This window comes from Anolis sagrei, chromosome 4 (assembly GCF_037176765.1).
Source record: "Anolis sagrei isolate rAnoSag1 chromosome 4, rAnoSag1.mat, whole genome shotgun sequence".
NCBI lineage: Eukaryota > Metazoa > Chordata > Lepidosauria > Squamata > Dactyloidae > Anolis > Anolis sagrei.
Genome location: NC_090024.1, coordinates 128,615,723 through 128,629,823, shown reverse-complemented (window position 1 = coordinate 128,629,823; position 14,101 = coordinate 128,615,723). Strand labels below are relative to the sequence as shown.

The following is a 14,101-nucleotide window of genomic DNA, read 5'->3' as shown; positions in this document are numbered from 1 at the left end:
TTCCTCGGCTGCTGCATTTATTTACTTTTTCTGCATCTACGTCTCTGCAGATAGTATAGGAGAAAACATTAAAAATGAGTTGGTAACAGTTCATCCTCCTTGGCAAAGGGAAATAGCGTGCAATTTGGCTCTTATAGTAACTTCCTCTTGCTTTCGCTTTGTCTACCCAGCTGTTATAGTCAAGGCAGAATTATGCTATTTTATTTACTAGTCTTGTCCCTCGGTGCTTTGCCAACACTTCCTGTATGCTTTTATTATTTATTGATTCTATCTTTTGTTGGCAATGTTAGCGGGAATATAAAGGGGCAAAGCAATGTGACAAACAATAATGCATGTGGAATTATCATTGGAAGAGGGCTGTGCAGTCACACAGATTGAATCTTTAAAAAATATATTTTAAGTAATTTCCACATATTATACCTCTCAATTTTTTTAAATACAAGGTGTCCCAAGATATATACACCTTTTAAAAGCTAATAGTAACTATTTTGATTATTTGAAGTCCAAGTAAATACATATATATTGAAGAATAAATTTTATAATGATTAAACTGGAATTACAAATTCCATATTAAATAAGGCTTGTTCAAATTGTCATCCCTGTGCAGCAATGCACTGTTTGCATTCTCAAAACACAGAGTTGCAAACTCATTCAAGCAAGGCACTTTTCTCCTATTGAAATTTTAATCCTATTAGGGATGTATACAGTTTTTGGAAAAAATGCAAAATTATAATAATCCAGAATTGTAAGAGGCAATAAGTAAACAGCTAAATCTCTCTCTTTGCAAATGGAAAATATCCTGTGTGAGTCTGAAATCCATTTCCCACAGAGTTACCTGCTGATGTATCACTGGTATGCTAACTTTACACAGGAACAGGCCAGAACACATAGTAAGTGCTTAATACGATCAAACATGTATGGCCAATGCATCCATTACATATTTTTGAACAAAACAGACCTATACTGTTTAATATATTTCTATCCCACATTTTCACTGAACAGGTCACTAACAGTGGGTTGTTGTAGGTTTTTTCGGACTGTATGGCCATGTTCTAGAGGCATTCTCTCTTGATGTTTCGCTTGCATCTATGGCAAGCATCCTCACTACCTCTGAGGATGCTTGTCATAGATGCAGGTGAAACGTCAGGAGAGAATGCCTCTAGAACATGGCCATACAGCCCGAAAAAACCTACAACAACCCAATGATTCCGGCCATGAAAGCCTTCGACAATACAGGTCACTAACAGCTTAAAACAATTTTAAAGATAGGGGAATATCAACACACAAGCATTATTAAAACAAAATTAAAAAATCAACCATCCCCAAAACCTCTGAAATGTCTTGAACAGATGCCTGACTAGAAGATTTATTTATTTATTTAACTTGTATACCGCTTTTCTCACCCAGAGGGGTGGGGGGACAGGACTCAAAGTAGTTTCCAACATATATATGGGAAAATTTAATACCTCCCATACATAAAAACCTAACATAAAACAATAATAACATACAACTATCAAATAAATCATAAAAACACAATGACATTTAAACACAGAAGTAGAAACACAAGACAATTTTCAGAAGAAATTCGGTATAGTAGAAATATTATATTCTGTGCAATACAGTATTCATCTGTGAGGCAGAACACAAGAGTATGACTTTGTTAGATGATTTACCATATACTCATGTATAAGTCTAGAAGTTTTAGTCAAAAACTCAATCCCAAAAACCTGGCTTGACCTATTCACTGTTAATGTGAGTACTGTACTGTAACACTTATCAAAATAAGGTACCATTCCCTTCTTAGAGGGGAGTGGTAAAAGGCAAGAGCCTAATCTGTCCTAGGAGAACATAAAAAAATCAATCCCCTCTACTACTTCTGACCTATTTGAATGCCTGGTAGGGAAGGGGCAATGGTGTTTCCATGGAATGGACCTGGACATTTACCACTGAAGAAACCTAGAAACCTCTCCCATAAGACCATTCCCCTAAAATGGCATACCATAGGAACTAGTAGAACTATTTAGTTTCTTTGGTCAGCCTTTTGCCATATTTTTTTAAAAATAATATGGCAAACTATTGAAAAGTAGACATTTCTCCTTGTTTTGACAACTTAAAAAGGCCATGTGGAGTGAATGCTGGAACAGCATTTCTCTTTTTTTACTTGCCAACCTGATACAGATGGAACGAATACATGAAAAACCAGGAAGCAACTGAACATTTTTAATTAGTTACTACCATCCTGTTCATAGTGTCCAAAAAGTCAGTTTATCCACCTACCTGCACAACCAAATGCCAGATGATACCTAGATGATGGACTAAATTTCACACAGCACACATTTGCCTTGGCCTCAATACTTGCTACTGAATTGTCCAAGTTGGTCGACCACAACTTCACTAAATGATAACAGGAGAAAAAACAAACAAAAGAAGTAACTGATTTCTGTACTTATTCACGTGACATATTAACCCTTTTTATTATTTCACAGCTAAATACAGTGGATAACAGTAAAAAAATGTAGCCTTTTCTACTTTTTTTTTCCTAAGGGACTTATAATAACACAGCAAATGAAGTGCAATTTAAAGATATGGCACATCAATAAGTACATCCTGTTGGAAAGGACCCTGCTCAGATGTGCAACAAAGTATTCCTGAGGGACCGGCAGCCCACCCCAGCAGCAAACATAACATTTTCTGTTGCTCTGAAGCAAAACATGCATGACAGCCCCACTTGCACTGGAGAAAGCTGGACATCATTTGTGAAAAAACATTTATGACTTAACACCATAAACTGATTGATGACAATGTATTTCTATTAAAGTAATGCACTTGCATATGTGCCATCTCCACAATGCACTTGCATATGTGCCATTTCCACAATTGTAGAGTTAGTTGAAAAAAATGATCAAGATCTTGTTCCTACTTGTTGAGTAAATGCTCTGATGACAGGTAGAAGCTCTAGACTAGAGAATTTTTGTGTATTCACTGTAGAGGACTATTTCACATGTACATCCAAACAAAAGCAGTGAGCTCTCCATATATGAGAGATATGTTTATTAGAAGTGTGATTTCTGGACTAAGTTGGTTGAAAGGCATTTCAGGAAACTGCTTTGCATTGTCCACTGAGAGAGCTCTCAAAATTATTGCATGTATTCACAATCTCCTTGGCAGGGAATTTAACTCTAAATCAGGCCTGCACAACATACAGTCCGTGGGCGGATGTGGCCCACAAAAGCCTTCCCTGAGGCCTCCCCTTCATTGGTGGGCCCTTTTGCTGCCTGCCTTTCTGGTCAGGCAAACAAGCTTGCAGCGTGGCCTGCAGATTTCCTTTTTTAAATATTGGCCACCACCATGACTCTACCCTTGGAAGACAATCATACTCATCCATGAGTGATCACCTATGCTTTACATTTTTCTGCAGGTCTACTCCAGACTAATGATGGAAGAAACCACTTCTGGTTGTATAAAATACCAGGATAGCAAAAGGGAATTGTGTACTGGATGTCTGTCTGTTCCATTTCAGGAAGCCCTGAATATATCGGATTGGGAATTTTGTTATCAATCCCTATGGCTTCTACCAGGAAATTGAGAAGACGGACATTTCATTCTATGAGAGGATTTATCTCTTCTAGTTGCGGGTGACCCACAATAACAGTTTTCTGGTAAGTTCTTCCAGCTAGGTTTTTTCAATGCTGAATGCTGCACAGCACCAGTGATCAAAATTCTTACAATACAGAAACCTCTTTATGGATAATGAATGGAGAATATTCCCTATCTGCTAACTAAATGTTAGACAGGAATCAGTGAGTCAAATTCTACTAAGAAATACCAGAATAATAGTAACTAGAAACAAACAAACCTTTTGCATCATCAGAGCCTGAAGCCAAGAGTTTAGGATCCATCAAGTTAAAGTCTACACTCCAGCATCTTTTCTCATGCTCCTGTTTTGAGAGAGGGGAACAAACATTCAACACAAGCAATTTACCATTCAAACATGCATTAATTAAAAATGATGCAGCTTTGATTAAGTTAAAATGAAACAATTTACTATATACTAAATGAAACTCAGATTAATTTTTTTCTCTCTCTTGCAAAATGCATTATCTACTATTTGAAAGCAGTCCCCAGAGGAGACAGTAAAGGAGTTAGAAGAATGCTTCACAAAAAAAATACTTATTTGCATCTTGAAAGACAAAGAGCTCAAATTGTTCTTGTTAAAAATGTAGTTTGGCTTATTATTGCTCCCTGGTGGGGATGTCTTTCCATACTGGAAGAAAATCAACAAATACTAAGTATCTATATCCTACTCATAAATGAATATATTAACCTCTTGATAGGACATTCTAAGTAGCATTATTCCCTAGATATCAATATTCTTGAGAGCTAGAAGAATCCCATTTACCCTTTACTGAATTTCTCATCATAGTGTATCTTTCTGCATACTGTTCACACATACATTAATTACACCCATGTAGAAATATTGTGGAAAATAATGTAATGCAAAATAAGACCCGAGGAATGACTGACAAAGGATGGTCAAAGAACTGAAGAAATATTCCATAGTATGGTCCATTCTTGTTACACAGGTGTTTTAACAAAAATCAAAAGGAGTTTTTTTCCCCAAAAAGGAAGCCTGGAATAGATATATCACATTAGTATTCTACCCATAAGTACTTATTTTCTACAGCCATCAGGCATATAAGGAAACAGGCTGACATGCACTAATTTGCTCCCTTTTTCATCTCATGCATTTTAATTATTTCTGTATTGTACTTTATATGTATCTATTAGCATTGTTCCATGGGTGTATGTTTATAAAGCTGAAATCCTTTTAGTGAAATCTGAATACATGGACAAAAAAGCAACTTGATTCTTCATAGTCATGGGTACTTCTCATCTCTACACTGATAAATGGTATTTATTCATAAATAGCATAAAGATACAAAATGTTTCTGGAGATGGTTCTTCAGATATACTGAGAAGTATTAGAGAAGGCAGATTCCTGAGAATTATTTTCCAAATTGATGCAAGGATCATGATAAACATCTATTTTCATTATTAATTCCAAGTTAAGTATACTAAGAGCTGTTTTCTGAGAATTGAAAAGCAACATTGTTTTTACCTGGTAGACTTTTGACCGCTGCCCTGTGAACCCATCCCACAAGATGACGGTTCCTTCATAGTCACTGCTGGCCAATAGATTTTTATGGTAACTACTCCAGCTGATACAGCTGTAAGAGAGAAATAATCCCAAGGTAAGAAAACAATTTCCTTTAAATTTCCTTTAAATACAGCTGCAGGCATGACAATATGAATACTGCAATACTTCAAGGTAACTCATTTATCAGTTCCATACGTCTATGGAACGCACTCTCCAGTGAAATCAGGGTGATTCCCTCTCTTTTCTCCTTTAGAAAAAAGCTTAAATCTTGGCTTTGGGACCAAGCATTCAGGCAGCTGACCAAGCAGGAACTGCAATGACTTATGATAACTGTCAACAAATAGACCTTGGACTGGAACTCTGGATTACGATTTGGATTTAGGGATTTAGGCTCGATTGTGTTTTAATACTTAATGTTCAATATTTTAATGTGCTTTTATAATCTTGTTGGTTTACTTAATGCAAATTGTTGGTACTGTGATTGTTTGTTTATTGGCATCTAATGATTGCCAGTTGTAAGCCACTCTGAGTCCCCTATGGAGGTTGAGAAGGACAGGATATAAATGTTCGAAATAAATACATAAATATGTTGGCTAGTTAATGAAATTTTCTCTGTTCATTTTTAAATAATGTACTCCTACTTATTTAGGTTTATATTAATCTACATTCAAATACTGTAAAAAAACCCTAACTAGTCATTTTCTGATTACCTGGATCCATACATAAGTATCCAGACTTGATTGTCTCTGGTTCTTTTTGTTCGACGGTCAATTTCTGTGGAGAGTGTATTATACAACACCAGAAATGTCTGTGTAAAGGTATGTATATACACTGTGTTATGAAGAATAGTGTAATCTATGCTTTTAGAGAAAATAACTAATTTTGTATTGTCCTTGTTCTATATTAAATGGAACTATATTTGTATTCTCCTTGTTAATGTTGTTACTATTAAATGGAACTATATTTGTATTTTTGGTGCAGCCCTTATAGAAGGCCAAAATGCTTTGGGCTTTCTAAACAAATAAAGTGATCATCTATCAGCACATGAAGCTCTTAATTTGCCTTGACTTTTCATATGTGCTCATCAATTCTCTCCTTAAAATAGAGAGTTGTCCTCTGTTAACTCTTTTGTTCCTACCATTTGAATGTCTATAAAAACAATATTTTAAACAAGACTCTGTAATTTTGATGAAGTCAGGAAAAAAGGTTGGTTGAGCTATGAAACAACCAAAAGGGGTAGAAGGCTATTGTTCAGTGGTACTTTTTGTTGTTGTTGTTGCAAAACTCAGAAAAATCTAGTTGCATTCCCTGGAATCATCAGTCAGCAAAGAAATAGGCAAAGTAAAGAACTACCTGGGATCTTGGGAGAGTAACTTTAAGACAGAGTAGAGAGTTACAGGTCAGACAGACTGCTAGTCTGACTACAGAAAGGTGATTTGTAAATTTACAATAACTTCGCTTAAAGTTCCTCCTCTCACCAACCACTTCATGAGTGGAAGGAAGAAACAACAGATAAAACATTCTTACCCACTAGATTGTGTTCTAAGGAACAGTATCTCAGTTACAGATTTTCTGTCCTTCTACAAAAATCAGAGCAATGAAAGGGAAGCTGTTTGCAGTCTGAACATTAGGAAGAGGAGACAGGATGCAGTTCTCCAAAAGAGAAATGCTGGGCTCCTTAGAAAGAGGGCCAACAACTTGTTGTACAGCTCAAGTGTAGCTAAGATGTAGGCCAGTGTATTGTCTAAATATCTGAACAGCACATTTAAAATATACTACCTAATTTCTAAGAGGCCCATTAACGCCTATTTAAGTTTTTCACACAACATAAACTTTTAATACTAATTTTTATTTTAAATCCAATTACCACAATAAACAAAGCACCTTCATTTATACTTATTGATCTTTCTTTTATCAGCTAAATGTGGAGTGAATTTTTAATTGGAAAACAATTTATTTAGAGAGCTTACAGCGCTGCTTTCATTACATCAACAAAAAAAAGCCTAGAAGGTGTTTTACACAAGCTGTTTTGCATCAAGATATCATTTTGTTTATATAACATGTTCAGGCTAATCCAGGTATTTAGCAATTTCAGGAAAATACAGCTGAAATACAAAAAATACAGAAAGATGAGGTGTAAGTTCAATAAAGAAATGAATAGAAATATAAATATATAAAATAAGGAAAGCCTTCACATTATAGTAGCAACTCACGGCTACTATAAACACTTGACAGCATAAACATACACAAATTGGATTCAGATATCTCAAAGTATGTATGTTTGCTGGTTGGTTGGTTTGTACCACAAAGGTGCCTACACGGTATGATGAATCTGGACTGAACATGGTACAGGTACCCTTCATTCTCCAACTTAAAATAATTGTGAGGTTCAAATTTCAAAATCAGCCTTTTGGGGGGCAGGGCCCTTTAAACTAACAAAACATGTATGCGGTGCTCAGAAGGAACCAGAAGAGGAAATATACAGATAGAAAGGATACATCACAAGAAAGAAAACAATAAACAAAGAGAGCCGATTAGAGGGTTATGGAGACACTTGAGGGAGGTCTTTTCTGAGGGCCAGGTGAACATGGACAGGAGGTAGAGAATGGAGAAAGCAGCCAGGTAGCAGCCCTCCAACATCCGGGCAATGCCATTTATATGTGCTAGATTTGAAATGAGTGAAAGATGCTATGAAAACCCCTTTCCCTTACTTGCATTTATAAGTAAGTTATTTTACAGTCCTATGTCACACCCAAACCAAAAGAAACAATTCAGAACATGGTCAATAGTTTAGAGCAGTTCAAACATGGCCAAGAATAGGAGTAGCCTGTCCCTGTGCCAAGATCTCTCCAAATCAGTGGTTCTCAACCTGTGAGTCCCCAGATGTTTTGGCCTTCAACTCCAAGAAATCCTAACACCTGGTAAACTGCTGGGATTTCTGGGAGTTGTAGGCCAAAACAACTATGAGAACCAAACTATGGCAATGTTATCAATTCATGCATGAATACCCATTTTGGTAGCAAAAGAACTGGCACTTTGGCATAAGAACCTGAGGCATGGGCTCTTTCATTTGTTTCTAACAGTCATAATTCAACAGTTCCTTTGAGTGTACAAATTCACTGAGCTGACTAATAAGAGATTCCCAATAATGGACATGGGGTGACATATCCACAAAACCACTAAGCTGCAATACATACCTGATTTTGGAATTGCATGTCATTTCATTTTCAGGGTAATGAATGTCAACTGCATCCTGAATGACTGTGCCATATTCATAAACTTTAATCTTCTTGGTCACTCCAGCAATGGCAAAATAGTCACAATCCCGGTCAAATTCAATACTAAGAAACAAAGATCACAGAAAGGCAGGAAGAAAGGAAGGAAGGAAGGAAGAAAAGAATACATGTGTAAGTTATTAAATGGGAAATGGGAGCTGGTTGATGGCTTTGCTGTTATCACATACATTTTCATCAAAATTCCTCAGAAATAGTATTCATCAAAATTGCTTTGTGCAAAATATTCTTTTCACTTATATCCCTTCTTAGGAAATCACTTCTCACAAATGAGTAGAGTTACGGAGGTTTAACTAGTGAAGAAATAATATGTTGTGTGCCTTCAAGTCATTTTAACTTATGGACAACATAGAGCAAAACTATTAGGTATTTTCTCAGCAAAGAGTGTTTGCCATGGCCTTTTATTGAGGTTGAGAAAGTGTGACTTGGCCACTGGTAGCGAGATAAACATAAAGTATTGTGCTGTGTCACACAAAGTGAAATATGAGTAACAGTGTATTACTGCAGTGATGTTTACATGATACCCCTTCAAAGGACTCTGGTAAAAACTGCAAAGTTGTTCTATGCCAAAATTGGGGCATTCTATTACTTCCTCTGACATTAAAAAATTAATCAGTATCTCCTTCACTGAGATGGCAATTTCCCCAATTTTACAGAGTCATAGCGTTGGAAGAGACCACATGGGCCATCCAGTCCAACCTTCTGCCATGCATGAAAAGCATAATCAAAACACCCCTGACAGATAGTCATCCAGCCTCTGTTTAAAAGCATCCAAAGCAGGAGCTTCCACCACATTCCGAGGCAGACATTTCCACTGTTGAACAGCTCTTACAGTTTCAATGTTCAATGACAAGAATCTGTACAAGATCACATATTTCAAGCAGGAGAGCCAGTCTGGTGTTGAGGTTTGAGTGTTAAATAGGTCACTGTGACACCAGGGTTCAAATCCCTGTTCAATCATTGACTGATCCTGGGCAAGCCACACTCTCTCAGCCTCAAAGGAAGGCAGGGGCAAACCCCCCTCTGAACACGTTTAGCCAAGAATGCTCCACAATAGGATTACCATAATTAAGAAATGGCTAGAAAGCACATATCAACAAATCTGAAGCACAAAGGACTCTAAAATAATCATGTGGAATCTAGATCCATCAATCCTTATCAGGTTCATCTAGCCTCCTAAGCTGCACTTTGCCCAAAGAAAAAATAGTGGATGCTTTAATCTATATAATTTGACATGACCCTGGCACCTCTACTCTTCACAATACTGAACTGAATTCTTAAGAACGAAATATTGCTGATATAGGCAGAAATACCAGCCCTTTAAAGGGCTGGTATACTATTTACTTTTTGAAAGTGAAGAGTGTCAAAGTCGACAAGATCCTTCATAAATATTTCAGAGACTGTCGGAATATTTTTTCAAAAACATCTGTGGAGTAAGCAAAGCATAAAAGTTTCTTAAAACCTCAGCTAGAGCTGGCAGAGTCCAGAGACAAACGTTTGCCAATAAATCCTGCAAAGATCCAAATCCCAATACTACTATCATTGGTCCAGGATGTAAAATGCTGCATAATTATTTTCTTATGCAGATGCCCACAACCCCCGGGTGTTAATCTCTGTTGAAATACTTGTTCTCTGGGCCATGATCTAGAAGATGAATGGTGTCCTTTTTGAAGTACAGATAAATGCCATGCAGAAATAATAATGATTATGGTTCAGTGCCATTTCAGGGGAAAATTAAGAAAAAAGTATGCTTTCAGGATTAATTTGTAAAAGGGTTCCCAGTGGAATTGCATTTTGTGGTGCACTTGATTGCTTTGTAGTGTGCTGCCTGTCAATTCTAAAAAAAAAGAAAGGGTTTTTACAACCAGGAACCTATTCCACCACAAAGGATTGATTTGTACCACAAACCTAATTGAAATGCTGTGTCAGCTATTATTTTGTTGCCCTGTGGATTTCACTATACAATAACTAAACTCATGCCAGCTATTCATCGACTGAGATTCATTTTACACCCTCAGACTTCCGTTGCTGAAAGAGAAACTTTACTATGTCTAGTAAAATAACAGGTTATCAGAAAAGACTTCCTTACCTGAGATTTATTTTACTATTTGTTACTACTATTTTGTCATGTACACATTTTGATTAGTTACAATAGATGCTTCTTAATAATAAATAACTTGCCATCACTAAATCAACATTTAATTTGCATTTAAAAGCCAATGGACAGTCACAATTATTTTAAAAACATGCTGACGAACATGACTACCAATCAATTTCATTTTTTTACTTGTAGGTCAGAAGACCAAAACTACAAACAAGGGAAGAGAAGAGTCTATGTGCTTATTGGTGGTACACATTTTGTTCTTTAAAATAAGTCTCAATTAGTATTTTATGACAAAAAGCCCAATGAGTTTGAAACAATAAATTGAACTGAATGGCCTTCCTCTGTGGCTACAACAGAAGCACAACCTCCAGGACATCAAAGCTGACATAATACCTGTATTTGTTGTCTGCCCTGTCTGTTTAACGGCATTGAATGTTTGCCGTGTATGTGTTCTGTAATCTGCTCTGAATCCCCTTTGGGGTGAGAAGGGCGGAATATAAATCCTGCAAATAATAAAAAAGAACTAATAATAATCTTCTTTTTCTGGTTGCCTTCTACCTTGCTCTGCATCTTTTCTTGTGAATCAGGTCTCCTGATCTTATATCCAAAATACAACAGTCTTGGGTTGCTGTGAGTAGCATGGCCATACAGCCCGAAAAACTCACAGCAACCCAGTGCTTCCAGCCTTCAACAACACATAGTCTGAGTTTTGTCAGCTCGGTTCCTAGGGAGAATTCAGGCTTGATTTCCTCTAGGAATAATTTATTTGTCCATTTAGCAGTCCCAAGTATACAATACTGTATTGTAGGGTATTGTAATTTCATTTATTCTAGCAATACATAGAACAGAAAGGGAGGGTAGCAGCTGAGGTGGAAAAATAGGTCAATTACTGTCCACTGACCAATATCACACTCTGTATCTCAAGAAATATAAGCCAAGGTTGTAAAAAAAAAGTAAATTACCAAAAAAGAGGTATGCTCGATGTTATACAAAACAAGATAAATTATGCAAGTTTGCCTAAGCAGAATTAATTTTTTTTGATACAAAACTTGGTTTCCTTGAAAATACTTTTTTTTAGCACACGGCACACAAAACATTGAGACTTCAGTCAGATTTGGATTTTATTTAGGGTTTTTTTTTTTTGCAAATAGATAAACTAAACAAACAAGCACAAGTTTATTTCTTCAGAATGAAAATGATAACCTCCACAAAATTTTAATCAACTTCTGAAGCATGTTTTTAAACTGGCTACAAATTAAGTTTAAATTAAAACTGTCATATAAATATTTACAAAAGGAGACTCCTTTCAAGCATTAACAGTTTTAATAAGAGATGCCATCTCAAAAATAACAGGAGCTACAAATTACCAGCTAAAGCTAAATAAAAGAATCCTACTGGCAGCGCAATAACTTTCTTTTATTAACTTCCCAAAATCACAGTATGCAAATGTGTTTCTGAAAAATTAAAACTCACTGAAGCATACATAATGTAGCCATCTTCTAAGTCAATACAGAACTATAAACAGCCTCAATAAAAGCCTCATATAACAACTGTTTCACACAAGAAGAATATACCAGAACATGGTACAAGAATTTTACTTTGTCAAGCCAATTCTGTTAATTAGAATGTATGTTTTAGAGCACAAATCTCAACTACGGTCCTCTATGTCTTTACTCTCCAAATCATAAAAATCCGAGCAATGACTGCAAAAGTTGAAAATACCACTTTAGAACCATTCTGTTATTCAGACAAGTATTCTTGAGTGGAAAGTGTACTTTCACCTACACAAATATCAGGATCCCATCAACAAGTTGGAGCAAGAACTTCACAAATCTAGTGCTACTCAGACACAGCATTAAATAGAAATGTGAACAGCATATATATGAATACCAAGTGAATTCTCCTGTCATTGCTCAAGTAAAAAAGCATAATTTACATACAAAAGGGAGATAACAGCATATTTAGGGAACCATCAACACCTGTAGTACAAAAATATGGATCGAATACCATAAAAAGAACACAGGTGGTTTGCCAAAAAACTGAACAACAGAATGTAATATTGCAATATTTCATTGTAGGGCCTATCTGGTTATATTAATGTACAACACAAAACTTAGGATAGATTAAGTAATATAAAAATGGATTCAAACTAGATTTCCAGATTTTAAAGTTCTCAATTGATCATTTCAGAATTTAGATTAGGATACTGGTAAGAAATCATATAAGCAAGTGTGGGCCACACTAATTGTTGAGAGTGAATTAACTAACTTTTAGAAAACAACCTGTGGATAATATTAATCTAATCAAAGTTTTGAAACCAGATAAGCACTGCAAGTAAAAGACTTTTACAGATATTTAGCTTTTCAAACATTCCTAAAATATTTAGTATTTCTATGATACCCATCTTATTACCTGGATACTATACTGGATCCATTGTAGAGGTCACTAGCGTAAGACAGTGTTGCCAGAGGTCGGACAGAATTGTAGCGAGTGAATTTGGAAAGGCACTCCTGAAATTCATCCAACTGGCTTGAGGTTCTGCTGTCATCTAGAAAAAGTAGCGAGAAATGAGCCTTTTAAAGACCACAACCAAAAGAAAAATATTACAAAACATAACCTCTCAGTTTTGTTCCAATGACCAGTGATTTCTTATCATTCTCAGTTTTTATCTCAATTAAATACAAAGACAAATATTTAAATCAGTAAGGTTATGTTAGGAAAGGTCATTTATGCTATTTATCAATGTCTTTTCGTGTTCTGATATATGTCACTGTGTATTAACTTAATTCAGAGGCAGGATACATGAATAATATATACACAGCAAGCTTTTCAATATGCATAAGACCAGTTTACAAGACTAATCAGTACCTCATTTGGGGGAGATGGGATTCTATCACTCAGCTATTTTTAAAAAAGATACAGATCAGGATATCCCTATATAGCTCGGGTCCTGCCTATTTACATGACTGCATCTCTCCTTATGAACCTGTTCAGGACTTAAGATCAGCTGGGGACACCCTCCTCTCGATCCCACCTCCTTCACATGCAAGGTTAGTGGGAGGGAGGAGGACTTCCAAGTAGTGGCCCTCTCAGTAGTGGCCCCCTGACTCTGGAATGCTCTCCCCAAGAAAATAAGGTAAGCACCCACTCTTCTAACCTTTAGGAAGGAGTTGAAAACCTGGCTATTTAAGCAGCTTTTTGATAATGGCTAGAGTATTACCTAATTATTGGAAAGGACTTGAATAACCATTAGAACGTTAATAATAATGCTGGATATCTTGATAACAGGAACTGACTGGTTTAAACAGGGTTTATATTTTTATTGTTTTTAGAGGGCAAATAGTTTTTAAACTGTTATTTATTAATGTTTATACTACTGTGCCATTTTAATTGTATAAAGTGATATTTGTTTATTGTTTTTATTGTCTATTGCTTATATTATTTTCTGTATCTGTTGGTTTTTGTAAGCTGACCCGAGTCCCTTCGGGGAAAGAGGGCAGGGTACAAATAAAACTTAATAATAATAATAATAATAATAATAATAAT

The 14,101-nt window shown here is 36.0% G+C and overlaps 1 protein-coding gene across 2 annotated transcripts in view; it reads right to left on the bottom strand.

Annotated features, from left to right (window-relative positions):
* The window catches only part of COP1 (COP1 E3 ubiquitin ligase), a 79,164-nt gene that overhangs the window by 32,666 nt on the left and 32,397 nt on the right, over positions 1 to 14,101 (bottom strand). For both annotated transcript variants that reach the window (XM_060774409.2, XM_060774410.2), the window contains exons 11-15: positions 12,968 to 13,103; positions 8,356 to 8,499; positions 5,120 to 5,228; positions 3,857 to 3,938; positions 2,278 to 2,394 (exon numbers count right to left, since the gene is read on the bottom strand). In XM_060774409.2, coding sequence (XP_060630392.2) covers positions 2,278 to 2,394; positions 3,857 to 3,938; positions 5,120 to 5,228; positions 8,356 to 8,499; positions 12,968 to 13,103 — 588 coding nt within the window. The remainder of the gene's footprint in view (positions 1 to 2,277; positions 2,395 to 3,856; positions 3,939 to 5,119; positions 5,229 to 8,355; positions 8,500 to 12,967; positions 13,104 to 14,101) is intronic.